Consider the following 13,789-nt stretch of genomic DNA (forward strand, 5'->3'; position numbering starts at 1 on the left):
ACAAGGTCAGCTAGAAAATAGTTTTTCTGTTCCTCGAAACACAACAATTACAGGAACATTTCTATGGTTTTTCTAACCCCAGGACAAAGTCCTGAAAGTAGAATGTGTCTCAGAAAAGAAGAAAGTGTTGGATTTACTGTTAAATAATCTCATCTGTACTGTCACGTGTTGTATTGTATCTTCCTGTAGATGTCAGAATTGTTTCTTTTTATACACGTAACCTCTAACTCCTCTGTTATGCAATGGAACTGAGCTGCCTCCAGTTGTTCCACTCAACAATAATTTACAGTAATCAGCTCCTGTCGGTCGTTGGCACAGGATGTCCTGCCTAAAGAAAGAATGGTGTGAGGGCAAAACAACAGGTTCAAATGTTTCCTTGTTTCTGGAGGATTTGTTAGTTTTATTTTTTACGATAACAGTAACTCAGTATGCCAGTGCCAGCTCATTCAGGGAGGCATGGACGACACACCCAAACCAGTATGAATATGTCAAGTATGCACAGATATTATGACATCTAAACTATTGAGTAATTTTAGAAAGAACGAAAAAAAGACTTTTGTATCAATTTTTTTCATTTTGGTGTATTCTTTCCTTGAATCCTGACTCCTTGTGGCTCAATATAACTCATGAAAAACATTAAGTGTGTGTGGAAGGGGTGTGGCCAACAGAGAGGAAGTGTTGTCCTGAATACACGACTGGAGTTATTCATCCAAACACAGTTGACGTGACTGAGACTGGCTGGAGTCAAAGCTGCTTTACAGGACACAAGGACGCAAAGAGGATATAGAAACTGGATTTTCTGGACTTTTCTGGATTATCATTTGTTGTTCTTGCTGTGCAGTTTACACATAAATTTCATTTGGGTGAGAATTGTTTATTTTCAAGACGATTCCTGCATTGGCACTGCCTGAACGCATTTGCAAAGTACATTTCCAGTTTATGAATCCTTTTCCTGTGGGAGGTTTGTTTAGTGTGGTTTAGTGACTGCTGACTTCAAAATATTGTTTACTACTTGTGCTTTTGTCACACAAAGGGACTGCAGCTGTGTTTAAGCATGTTTAAGGCTTGGCCGTGCTTGGTAGTACATTAACTAATCCTATGGACTCTTACCATTTCACCATGGAGACAGAGATTGTTTTCATCAGTAAGTAAAAAAAAAAACGTTCATCATGAGTTTCGCTAAACGATGGTTAATTCCACAACGCTCAGTGCTTTACAAGTAAGTCCTTATTATCATGTTTTTAGGGCCTGTCATCTACTTTGTGACTTAGTGTAGCTATTTATCATGTTTGTATTCTCTCTGTAGTGTGGAAGGGGACTCTCCATGTCCAGAAACAGGCACACAAGCATCTTACCTTCGAGGCCCAGAGCGCTACAGTGACAGTAGCAGCCGGGGCCCCACATGTGTGTCAGCGTCCAGCTCGGCCAGCTTAGCCTGGGCACTGCGGACACGCCACCAACCTGCAAGTCTCGCCCTACGCAAGCAAGAAGAAGAGGAGAACAAGAGGTGCAAGGCCCTGTCCGACAGCTATGAACTGTCTACAGATCTCCAAGATAAGAAGGTATGAGTCACTCTTTACTTATAGACCACGTTCATAAAACTAAATATGCACAAAGTCTTTACAAATAGGCCAACCAACGTACTAACCAGATTATTTGCATTTCCTGAATAAAAAAAGTGAGGATACATGTGCTCAAATGCACGGCTGAACGTTGCAAGAAGGAATGCAGAAGAAATGTTAAAATAAGTTGCAAAACATTGGAATAGGCTAAAACATGTTAGGGGAAAAGTAAAGAGAGTTGAAATTAGATTAAAAGGCTGGGAAAAGGTGAAAAAACCTGAAATAGGCTAAAAAAAAAAAAAAAAAGTTTAAACAAGTTGGAAAAAGTTGGGCGAAAATGTGGGAAATGTGGCAAAACAAAAAATTGAAATGCGTTGGAAATAACTGAAACATTTTAAAAGTTTAAAAAAGAAAATGTTAAAATGGTTTGAAATAATATGTTATGGTTTCATGTATTCAGACAACTTTTTCAGGAAATTGAAAATAAATAAATCGTCCTGGGTTTACAAATTACACTAACATCACACATTATATAAAGCAACATTTCTAACTCTACTGTTTCCCCAAAACACAAATATCATGATTGCAATAAAACTTTCTCCACTTTGTTTCTTGCTTTTTTCCAGGTGGAGATGTTGGAGAGAAAGTATGGTGGCTCTTTTGTGAGTCGCAGAGCAGCAAAGACCATCCAGACGGCCTTCAGACAGTATCGTATGAACAAGAACTTTGAGCGCCTCAGAAGCTCTGCGTCGGAGAGCCGCATGACCCGTCGCATTATCCTGTCCAACATGAGGCTCCAGTACTCGTTTGATGAGCGACAGCCTCAGCAGCAGGCCCAGACTCAGACCAACTTCACACACAGTGTTGCCATCGGACCACCTCACTCCCCAGATGTAGATCGCACCGGGGATTACACCCACCTAGAGGACTCCTTTTCTAAACAGGTCAGCTCTGTTTCTATTCTTTAATATTTATTTTTACACACTTATACTCACTGTTTCTAACTGGTAATAGATTCTGCTTGTAATTGCAATTTTTTCACATCAATATTATTCAAAGCAGTTAATATATTTTCCCTTTGTACTCTTTTTTAAAACCTTTTAAATTAAAAAGAATGACCTAATGATATCTCTTGCACCTTATTCTTTGTATTATTCAAGATTTTTGAGGACTGAAAACTTTTCAGCTGAGGTCGGAGTAGGAGCCATTCCCCTTTCTAGACGATGAAACAAAGTTTGCTGACCCCAGTCAGGTTGAACTAAAACAACTGTTTAAAAAACAATTTACTCATCCATAAGTTTGTATTAGGTACCAAACCTCTTTCTGCAACTTCCTGGACCATTAGAAGAGCTGTTTTTAGTACTAAAATATGTCAAAGTTGACACTTCAATGCTTTTTGCTGGTGTGAGATGCTAAGTGCATTCTAGTGTTGAGTTTAACAAGAAGCAGAGGGGAAATATTTTAGAAAGCACTGACAAACAAGCAGGAAAACAAGTTATTAAAGTCAATAAACCGCCTTTCCAACTTTCCTTCCACTGAAGCTGCTTACGCAGGATTTTTTGCTTGAAGAAGAAAGAACTATCTGTTCAATTATAAACAATAGTCTTCTCTGTTTATCATGTTCTTCCAACAACCTAGAAATGTAGAATAGGTTAAAAACTGGACTGTAATTTGATCGTAAATACAAAATCTAGTGCCCACCTCCATTTGAGTATTAAGTACTCTACTCTTTTCTCTTTAGGTCAAGTCTTTGGCGGACTCCATTGATGATGCCCTTACCTGCCGTGCGGATCGTGATGACTCCCAGGAGGACAGCAGGGAGGGTGGAGGGATTGGGGAGGACTTTGGGGAGTGTGTGTGGAGCAGCAGCAGCAACCCCTCCTCCCAAAGAGGTTTGGGGGAACGAGGTCGAGGACCTGGGGGGGGACTGAGCATGCACGGCGACAGCACAGCTACATCATACAGTGATGTCACACTTTACATGGATGATGGTATGCCCTCCTCTCCACTGTCTCTTGACCGCGCCCCCAGCAGCACAGATACAGAGTACTGGGGCCCCGGTGGAGGCGTCGGAGGAAGAGAGGACAGCAGGGACACTGAGGGAGGGGGTAGTAGTAACAGTCGGCGGAGCACTCCTTGCACAGAGTGCCGGGACTACCGACTCAGGGGCGCACATCTCCCTCTGCTCACTATCGAGCCACCCAGTGACAGCTCAGTGGACATGAGTGACCGATCGGACCGCGGCTCTCTGAGCAGACAGCTGGTCTATGAGCAGGACCCCAGTGTGGGTGCAGGCTCCCCTCAGGGCACTCTCAAACACTCCCCGAACGCAAGCACTCGTCCTACCTCCACGGCAGCCGCCCAGGGTCAGACCCGAGCCTCAGGCCGCCCCATACCCACTCACATCCCGCACCAAGTGGCTGCACACCACCACCATCACCACCACTTGATCCACCACCACCAGTATCCCGACACACCTTCGTCGTCATCATCCCCGCAGCAGCCTCCCACCACCCCACTGTCCTCCTCGTCCTCCACGGCGCTGCCCCCTGGTGGCCTAGAGCAGGTGTGCTGCTCGGATGGAGATAACGATTCACTCAACTCTACCACCAACTCCAATGAAACGGTCAACTGCAGCTCAGGCTCCTCGTCTCAGGACAGTCTGCGGGAGCCACTGCCTCCACTGGGCAAGCAGACGTACCAGAGAGAGAGTCGACACAGCTGGGATTCTCCACCTTTCAACAGTGACGTGGTGCAAAGACGGCAGTACCGAATCGGCCTCAATCTCTTCAACAAGTACCAACACCAAACTAATGATAACAGCATCCTCTATCAGGTGAATTTCTGCATCAGTTGCATTGGAAAAGCTAATGGTCATTGTTGTTGTGCAACAGGAAACCAGAGAAGGGGATCCAGTACCTAATAGAGAGAGGTTTTGTATCTGACACCCCTGTTGGGATCGCTCGCTTCATTTTGGAAAGAAAAGGCCTGAGCCGGCAGATGATTGGAGAGTTTCTGGGAAACAGGCAGAAACAATTCAACAAGGATGTCTTAGAGTGAGTATTTTCCATTCTACATATATTTAGCATCAGGGTTGGGGAGAATTATAATTGTAATTGCGTAATTGATAATTATGGTGTAATTATAAATGTAGTTCTAATTTAAAACATTTCGTTAAATTGTAATTGAGTTTCGATAATTGACTTTGTAATTGTAATTGCCGTGAAAATTCTATAAAAATGTCAGAAAGATGCAGGTCTTCGTACAGATTAACCAGCAGCAAGTGACTTTAAGACTCAATCAATGAACAGTTATAGGCTGTTTCTTACCTGGCACCTGTGCTGTGTGTGTCTCAGCTGTGTGGTGGATGAAATGGACTTCTCAGGTATGGACCTCGATGATGCTCTGAGGAAGTTTCAAGCTCAGATTAAAGTTCAAGGAGAAGCACAAAAGGTAGAGAGACTCATAGAGGCTTTCAGGTTTGTATTTATTGACCAAAAAAAAAAAATTGTTTTTGGACTTCTGTGTTCAAGCTGCATCTTAACCTGTTCTTTCTCTCCTCAGTCAGAGGTATTGTGTGTGTAACACCACGCTGGTTCGACAGTTTCAAAACCCAGACACAATCTTCATCTTGGCTTTTGCCATCATCCTCCTCAACACAGACATGTACAGTCCCAACGTCAAAGCTGAGAGGAAGATGAAGCTGGATGACTTCATCAAGAATTTGAGAGGTGCCGCTGGACGCAGCAAACACACACATACGCGGACTCACACACACGCACACACACACGTGTATATGCATCATTCGTATGTCCATCATTCAAAAGTACTCAATCAGTCAATCATCCATCCATCCATTATCTGACCCGCTTTTATTATTTTCAATCAATGTGTGCGAATGCTGGTGGATTTCAGTTTTCCTTCAACTGAAAAACTGCCCTTTGTTTTTTATTATGTATATTAACCATAATGTGAGCTGTATATTCTTTCAACAGTGAAACAAGATTGACAATACTGTAAATAATGGCTTCATACTATATTTTTTACATCTCATGTGAATCAGACAATAAATGATGAAATCCACATGAATGTTGTGAACAGATAGAACCTGTCAAAGGAGAAAAGGATGTCTGTAACAGGAACAACCAGAAACCACATGACTGAAAATGAAGCTGAGACAGTTGATAATGAAGCAGCCTCAGGGCAGCAAAAGCCACACCCACTTTTAAAGTTGTTATTTCACAGAATTGACAGGAGGAATGTCCTACTTTGAACGTTTTTGTCGGAGCCTGTTAATCTGTCTCTAATATAAACGCAGAATTACGTCTTTAGTTACGTGTATGCAAATCATTTTGGCATGAAAAATATTTCAAGCTTTTTTTCTCTTGCAAATAAAAAGAAATTGAGTAAAAATAAAGGTAGCGTTGAAACCTCCAAATACTCCACAATCACAATCCTTAATCATTAACTTACTCATATCTTGACAAATGCTGAATCACTAAATTTTCATTGGATAAAAACCTAGATGGACGTTTATACATCATTTGCTGTCCTCTACGGGCAATACTAAAACATTTATTCATTGTTTCTGCCAGTCATTCATTTTTTTCTCATTGGTTTATGTTTACATCAGCACTCATGTTTAAACATTGCTTAGGTACGGTAATCTATTACTTTGCTAAATAGTTTGAACTCTGTATGGTACTCACAGTGTCTCAGTCAACATCACTTCCTATTTCCTGCCATTCAAGGGGTCGACAATGGTCAGGACATTCCCAGGGACCTGTTGGTTGGAATTTACCAGCGGATACAGAAATGGGAGCTACGTACCAATGATGACCACGTGTCCCAAGTGCAGGCAGTAGAAAGAGTCATTGTGGGTAAAAAGCCTGTGAGTGCTTGTGTTTGTTTTTTTAAACACATTTCAACTTTGTAAGAATTCCTCACTGAAACCCAGGTTTAATTGTGTATGTGTGCAGGTGCTGTCTCTTCCTCATCGCAGATTGGTGTGTTGCTGCCAGCTTTATGAGGTGCCTGATCCCAACAGACCTCAGAGGACAGGAGTGCACCAGCGAGAGGTCTTTCTCTTTAACGACCTGTTAGTGGTAAGGCACACCTTTGATATGAAAGGAAATGTTTCAAGATTAAAGGCAGAGGAGTCTATGATTATTGAAAAAAATGCATTTCATGTTGTAAAACAGGTGACCAAAATCTTCCAGAAAAAGAAAACCTCAGTGACCTACAGCTTTAGACAATCTTTCCCTTTGGTTGAAATGCAAGTGCACATGTTTCAAAATTCCTGTAAGTATTTGTTTGCCTTAGTCTCTTTCAAAAATTCCACAATTATCTTCTTTCAAGCGTTTTGGTTGTATGTGTTGGCATCAGATTACCCGCATGGCATCCGCCTGACGTCAGCAGTACTTGGTGGAGAGAGGAAGGTTCTCATCGTCTTCATGGCACCCAGCCAGCAAGACCGCACCCGCTTTGTTAGTGACCTCAGGGAGAGTATCGCTGAAGTGCAGGAGATGGAGAAATACAGGGTTGAATGTAAGTCCCCCATCTGCTGGGTCTCCCTGTGAACTGCAGCTCTCGGTGTGGAAAGATTAAACATGGCTGACTCAGATTGCATGATGCTGTCACAGTGCGTCACTGCAGGAATGTACAGTGGAGCTTATTATTAGTGTATCAATGTATTGCGTGCGCATTGATTAGTACTACACTTTCAGTCTGTAAAGATCTGAGGATGCTTGGTTTTTCAGGTAAATGTCAGGGTAACAAATGGAAAGAGTCGTAGACCAGTTTCCATCAGGGCTCATACACAGTGCAGACAATCTCAAACACATTTAGATACAGATGCAGATTTGTGCACTCTTTAACATGTAAGATACCAAACGTCTCAGAGGAAATTCTCTAAGTCATGGTGAAGTTTAGCTGCGGTATTGCAAGGATTTTCACATAATAGTACATAACAACAGCCCACAGAGAGAGCAAACATCCTCCAAGCGCCAAATCTCCTCTTTGCCAGATATTGGCAGTTAACTGGATCAGTGATCCTGATCATGGTACAATAATTATTCCCACTTTAAAGCCTTGGAAGAAATTTCAATCCTCATAATCCTAATAATGATAGAGTAGGCCCAAATGTATGGGCAACACCCTGAAAAGTCGTATTGAAATGCACAATGAGGATCCGATGTGAATGAAATTTTAGTGGGGGGAAATGAGGAAATACAACTGAGTCAAATTTCACAAAAATCAGTCAATTATGAACGAAAAAACAGATTCATAGGGATTTAAAAATGTTTTAAACTGATCCGGAATCCGTTTAAGGATCCGGATCGCCTCCAAAATGTAATGGACTCTTCCATGGCATATAATCTATCTTTGATTTAAAAAGATTTCAAAATCTGTTTGGTACTTTTGACGTAATCCTGCTGACAGAAAGAAAAAAGCAAAAATACAGAAAGCACTCAGAGAGCGCAGACCTCTGCCACGTCATAGCAGACCCCCCAATATTCCATTGTCACCAAAAGGTTACAATCAGGAAACTCTGTCTCTATCTGCAATGGACTGGCTCCTTGTCCAGGGTGTACCACCGATGACAGCTGGAGATTAGCACAAGGAGACCCTCGCAGCCCTGAAAAGGAGCAAGCGGGTTGAAAAATGGATGGATGTAACAACATATATATGACCAATAAAGACAATAGCCCAAATAAAATGACATGTCCAAGTTAAATGTAAAGAACATCAGTCAGTTACGAACCGAGATGATGATGAGAGTTGGGGATTTTTTCATTTTTAAAACCGATCCAGATTCAGAGTATTGCTAAATTTATCCCCTGGAGACAAATAAAGTATATCCTGATCCAGATCATCTGCAAAATCTAAGCACTTGTTCTTTATCCTTTGAATATTTTCTGAACATTTCATCAAAATGTGTTTTTAGTTTTTGATTTAGACTGTTCACTGACAAACAAATAAAATAAAATAAATAAATACATGCGGAAAAACATAACGTCCTTGGCAGAGATAATAAAAAAAATACAGATAAAGTTTATAACTAACTTGGTGGAGGTAATTAGATTGCATAAATTGGCATGATTAAAGAGCTCCATATTCTTTTAAGTAATTAGTCTTACAATAAACTTGTCGTTTTTTAAATTCTGTATAACAAAGTCCAAGCTCTTTGTAAGTCCTTCTTTCAATAAGAACTAAATTATGATGATTATGTTATTCCTCCTGACTAGAAGTACCTAGTTCCTTATTTAAAGCCTTTGGAGATATTAGCTATTAATAGGACATTTCCCTGATTCTTTATTTGGCCTGGGGTTGTGTACCTCATTCTTCTTTACATCTTATTTTGAAACTCCCCTGTGTTTTATGTTCATTTACAGCCGAGCTGGAGAAACAGAAGGGTGTGATGCGGCCAAGTTTGCTGAGTGGAGGTGTGGTTGGAGGAGGTGTAGGTGTGAAGAGTGATATTGTGAACGGAAGTCTGGGAAGGACAAGCTTTGATGACAACTGCTCGATGGGCGAGGGCCTCAAAAGAACGGCGCTCAGCTCATCTCTCAGGGACCTTTCAGACACAGGTAAGACCCTGTCACCTTCACCTTGTAGGTTTTTTCACCCAGGATCAGTAAGGGATGCATGATTATGCTGCTGTCACTTCATTTTTTTTCCTTTTCTGACACAGCTTATGCAAACTTCAAACAAATGTCAATAAGCACTTCAGTCTTTTGCTTTTTACTAACCCAATTCTTCCTGGTGGGGTGCAGGGAAACGTGGTCGCAGGAACAGTGTTGGTTCTCTGGATAGTACAATGGAAGTAAGTCTCTGTGTAAAACCAGATTAAGTCATATTGCTAGCAACTGACTTGCTTCCCCCCTTGTTGGTTACCCCAGCATGAGCTTCCCTTAGAGCACACGTGTCAAACTCAAGCCCCGAGTGCCAAATCCAGCCCTTTAGAGCATCCATTTCGGCCCTCAGCAGTAAGCACAAAAGTCAGAGAAACCATGAATCATTGTGTAAATTACCAACTAATTCATTTGTCAATACCTCAGCTAGATATCTCCAAATTAATAACACAAATTGAATGAAACTCCGCAATATTAGCAGAGCTCACATTTTTGTCATGCTTATAACACATGATGGCATTCATTTTTTATCTCAAATTATTAAAAGAACTCTCAATATTTCCAAAATCCTGCCATTTTCTTCTAATTATTCCACAAAATATTCCCAAATTACATAAAAATGGGTCACAAAATCAAAAAAATTGAAAGTGAAGATCCTGCAGGGAGGGCGCACAGTGACAGTGGTTAGCACGTCTGCCTCACAGCAAGAAGGTCTTGGGTTCAATCCCTGGGGTGGACACTTGTGTCCCTTCTGTGTGGTGTTTGCATGTTCTCCCCGTGTTGTGTGGGTTTCCTCCAGGTACTCCGGCTTCCTCCTACAATCCAAAAACATGGTTGATTGGAGTCTGTAAGTTGTCCATAGGAGTGAATGTGAGTGTCAGTGGTTGTTTGTCTGTCTGTGTGTTGCCCTGCGATTGACTGGCACCCTGTCTAGGGTGTACCCCCACCTAGCGCCCAGCGTGAGCCGGTGATAGGCACCGGCAGACCCCCGCGACCCTGAAATAGGACGAAGCGGGTATCCTATTGATGGTATCATGCAGGGGTTGATATCTGTCACGTATTGCTTTGATATTATCTGTGCCATACATATTTTATAATTTATTCATACGTAGAAGTGCAAACTAGAGCACAACAATGATTAAAATACTCATTTTCCCACGTAAATTCTGTGGCCCACTTAATATAAACGGCTGCATATTTGGCCCCTGAACTAAAATGAGTTTGACACCCCTGGCGTAGAGTGCAAAATTTGCATGGCCTAGTGTTGTCACAGAGGTTTGTGTTGATTTGTTGTCAGTAAACAGACCTCCAGTGATTTTTCTAACCCTTGGTTCTACTTCTTCTTCTCAGGGCTCCGTCATTAGCAGCCCACAGCCGCACCAGCGCTACCCAGTGGCGACTGTGCTCTCCGGCTGCTATTCAACAGAAGATTTCCGGCCTCACCGCCCCATCCTGAGCCCCGGATCGGGGGTGGGGGGTGGGCCGGGGCAGCAACATACCACTGCTGGGACAGGAGTTGGGGGAGTCTCCAGCAGTGTAGAGAGAGCAGGAGTGGGGAGTGGCCCTGGGGGGAGCAGCAGCAACAACAGCGGCTCCTTCCTGGGTTCACTATTCGGCAGCAAACGCGCCAAACCACCAGGGCCCCTTATTCCACCGGGGCCACCTTACCCCGCACCTGTACCCCCACCGACTACGGGAGGACCCCCTCCTCTCTCCCCTTTATCCCTATGTCAGTTGGAGGGGGGGGCTTCCAAGATCCAAGCTTTACACGCACAGTACTGTCACACAGGCAGCGTGCTGCCCCCACCACCTTACTATCATCACCATCGCTACCACATGCAAAACGTCCCGTCTCCTTTACAAGGAGTGTCCCCTCATTCCATACAGAGAGGCCCACTACCCTGTCGTCCACCGGTTGGCCTACCGCAAGCTCCGCACCCGCCGCTGGCCCATCTCTCCCAGCTCTCCCAGCATGGGCTTCCGGGCCGATATACCAACATGGTAGTGGGATGTCCCCCACCCCTTTCTCCTCTCTCCCAACATTCCCAGAACCCATCGTTTCCCCTCTTCCACCACGCGCAGCCAACACACTGCACCAGAGGGGGCGCAGGCTCTGGTACCAAACCTCCCCTCACGTTGTCACACTCCCACCCCCACCCACACGCACACTCCCAAACCCATCCCGGCCACGTGCACACACCACACCCAGCCAGCCACTCCACCCACCAAACACACTTCATATTCGGCACTCTGCCCCACAACCTGCCGTCCGCCACCGTCAATGCGCATCACGCAGCGTCCGCCGCCCAGTATCTGCCCCAATACCCTCCTCTCTCCTCTATCCCCCCTCCCCCACCACACTCCCCTTTACCCCCCCCTTCGTCCCCCCTTACCCCTCTTACACCTCTCTCCCCTCACCCCCCCCAGCACCCCGGGCAGCCTCAGCAGGGGCAGCAGGGGACAGGAACTGGAGCGACAGGCACAGGGGGCAGCTCCAAATCCAAGCCTATCAACCGGATAAGCACCGTAGTGTGAGTAGATCGTGGAGCTCCAGAAACCAGAGGTCCGACGACAGATCAGAAGAGGGGGGCCGGGTGAGGGCAAGAGCCAAGTCTGCCCGGACAGAGAGTAACAGCAGCAGCATGGGTGACAAGAGAAAACGCAGTCTGCTCCGCCTCTGTTACTTTCACCTTCGATTCCCACACATGTAGGTGGAGATAAGTGCAGCTAGAGATGAACAGCGCACATGGTTGAATCCTCCCGCACTAACAGAACGACACACACAAACACATTTCCATGTGCAATCAAATTAAGTCTATAGCCATATAAGATGAAATGTAACTAAATCTATATCTTGGTATAATGCCTCAGTTTTAATTGTTTGAAGTCTAGTTAAGTCTGTATGAGATTATTTACATGTACAGTATTGAGATGTGACAATGTGACAGTGGACCATAGACATCCAGCTGCCGGGATATAAATAAATACTGAACAACCAAATCCATTCTAGTTACGTTTGGCATTAAAACAGCAGTTTGCTGCTAAAAAAAGGTCCTTAGACTTTTTGACTTTGCAATAACTTTTCTTGGCTTGCTGATGTTTATTTTGCTGAATGGCGGATGGATTTTTCCACTCAAAAAACCCTCACATATGTTGCTTTGTATCAAACTTGTACAACCAACGCACAGCTTTCTGCTGGTCTTTTACTACACAGGACTTACCAGGTCTGGTTTGGGAATTAATAATAGAAATAATGATATTTTTTGAATGTTTCTGAAGCTTCTTGCTGTATTGTTGATATTATATCAATACCCGCTATTAGTATTATGAATATTGTCCAACAATTGTTTTGAATAGTGAATGAATCAATCAGCAGATGTTTGTACATGGTTATAGAGATTATATGCACATATGAAATCCCACTGGAGGGTATTCTTACACGTGAAGTGTGATTTATTTTCATATTTTCATTCCATTTATATTTTCAAAGCATTATCAACAGTTAAAAAAATTAAAGAGGTTTTGTTTCTGTTCATTTAGTTTGGACACTGACTCATCTTTTTTTTTGTCTAGAAAGTTGCCAGCAGAAGTCGCTAAGCTTTGTAAATGCTCTGAATAACAAATGGTGAACATGGAGAAATGATCGGCGATAAAGTGTTATATTTAATAGTGGAAGTTAGTGGCACAGGCTGTAAGCTAGAATGTTGTGCATATAAATCCAAGGAGAGTTTGCATGTTCTCTCTGAGTGAGTGTGGGTTTTCACTGGGTAGTCCAGTTTCCTCTCACGGTAAAAAAAAAAAAAAAAAAACACATAAGAGCTGACATTTGGGTCAACACAGAAAGACAATCACACACATTCTCTCCTATGGCCAATTTAAACACTAAATATCTTAACATATATATATATATTGTTATCGTGGGAGGAAAGAAGCATGAAAAGTCCAAAGGATTAAACCCAGGGCTTTCTTGCTGTTAGGAAAACGGATTCCCGGTGCTGTTTTATGAGCCATATTTATTTATTTTTTATTTTTTATTTAAAAAGGTTTATTTAACTCCCAAGTCATATAAAAAGAGATGCACATGATTGCAGATATTGAAAAACTATAATTGTGCTACAGTAGATATTGTTCCCCTCCACTGACAACCATTAGATTTAGTCATTGTGTGTTTGGTATGTTTTAAACAAAGCACGCTTTTTACATGAGGTTTTGTGATTTTGCACACGTGATGTCTTAAGTCAGAAATGGCCTTCTTATAAGCCTCTCTCTCCTGACATTTTGAAAAAATCTCTTATTCTCTTATCACGCTTTTTATGCCTGTTCACTTCGCTGAGGGCTATACTTGTTAAGAAGAAAAGTAAAATTTAAGAATGTGAAATAGCCGACAAATACACACTGTTTTCCCTGCTCTCTTTTATTTTCCTGTGGGCTTTGTGTAAGTGTAATCCTTTCTGGCTACTGCAGTTTTTAAAAGTTTTTAATGTTATGAATAAGCACTGACATAGATCACCTTCAGGGTTTGGAAAGCTGCATTTATTTAATGAATCAGGAGAATGTGGATGACAAAAAGTACATGTTGAAAATACAATAATG

At 42.7% G+C, this 13,789-nt stretch overlaps 1 protein-coding gene across 3 annotated transcripts in view; it reads left to right on the forward strand.

The window, feature by feature from the left end:
- iqsec2b (IQ motif and Sec7 domain ArfGEF 2b) overlaps positions 1-13,051 on the forward strand; it is a 54,135-nt gene extending 41,084 nt beyond the window's left edge. Inside the window, exons 1-14 of one of the 3 annotated variants that reach the window (XM_028453111.1) lie at positions 696-1,219; positions 1,307-1,562; positions 2,189-2,506; positions 3,304-4,358; positions 4,457-4,618; positions 4,919-5,041; positions 5,127-5,293; positions 6,314-6,453; positions 6,542-6,667; positions 6,764-6,863; positions 6,948-7,109; positions 8,957-9,151; positions 9,338-9,387; positions 10,547-13,051. In XM_028453111.1, coding sequence (XP_028308912.1) covers positions 1,170-1,219; positions 1,307-1,562; positions 2,189-2,506; positions 3,304-4,358; positions 4,457-4,618; positions 4,919-5,041; positions 5,127-5,293; positions 6,314-6,453; positions 6,542-6,667; positions 6,764-6,863; positions 6,948-7,109; positions 8,957-9,151; positions 9,338-9,387; positions 10,547-11,731 — 4,089 coding nt within the window. In that variant the 5' untranslated portion in view covers positions 696-1,169 and the 3' untranslated portion in view covers positions 11,732-13,051. Of the gene's footprint in view, positions 1-695; positions 1,220-1,306; positions 1,563-2,188; positions 2,507-3,303; positions 4,359-4,456; positions 4,619-4,918; positions 5,042-5,126; positions 5,294-6,313; positions 6,454-6,541; positions 6,668-6,763; positions 6,864-6,947; positions 7,110-8,956; positions 9,152-9,337; positions 9,388-10,546 lie in introns of those variants that run through there. The other 2 variants (XM_028453110.1, XM_028453112.1) reach the window with 2 other exon arrangements.
- Positions 13,052-13,789: the final 738 nt, after the last annotated feature.

Source organism: Gouania willdenowi, chromosome 7, assembly GCF_900634775.1.
Source record: "Gouania willdenowi chromosome 7, fGouWil2.1, whole genome shotgun sequence".
In the NCBI taxonomy this organism is placed as follows: domain Eukaryota; kingdom Metazoa; phylum Chordata; class Actinopteri; order Blenniiformes; family Gobiesocidae; genus Gouania; species Gouania willdenowi.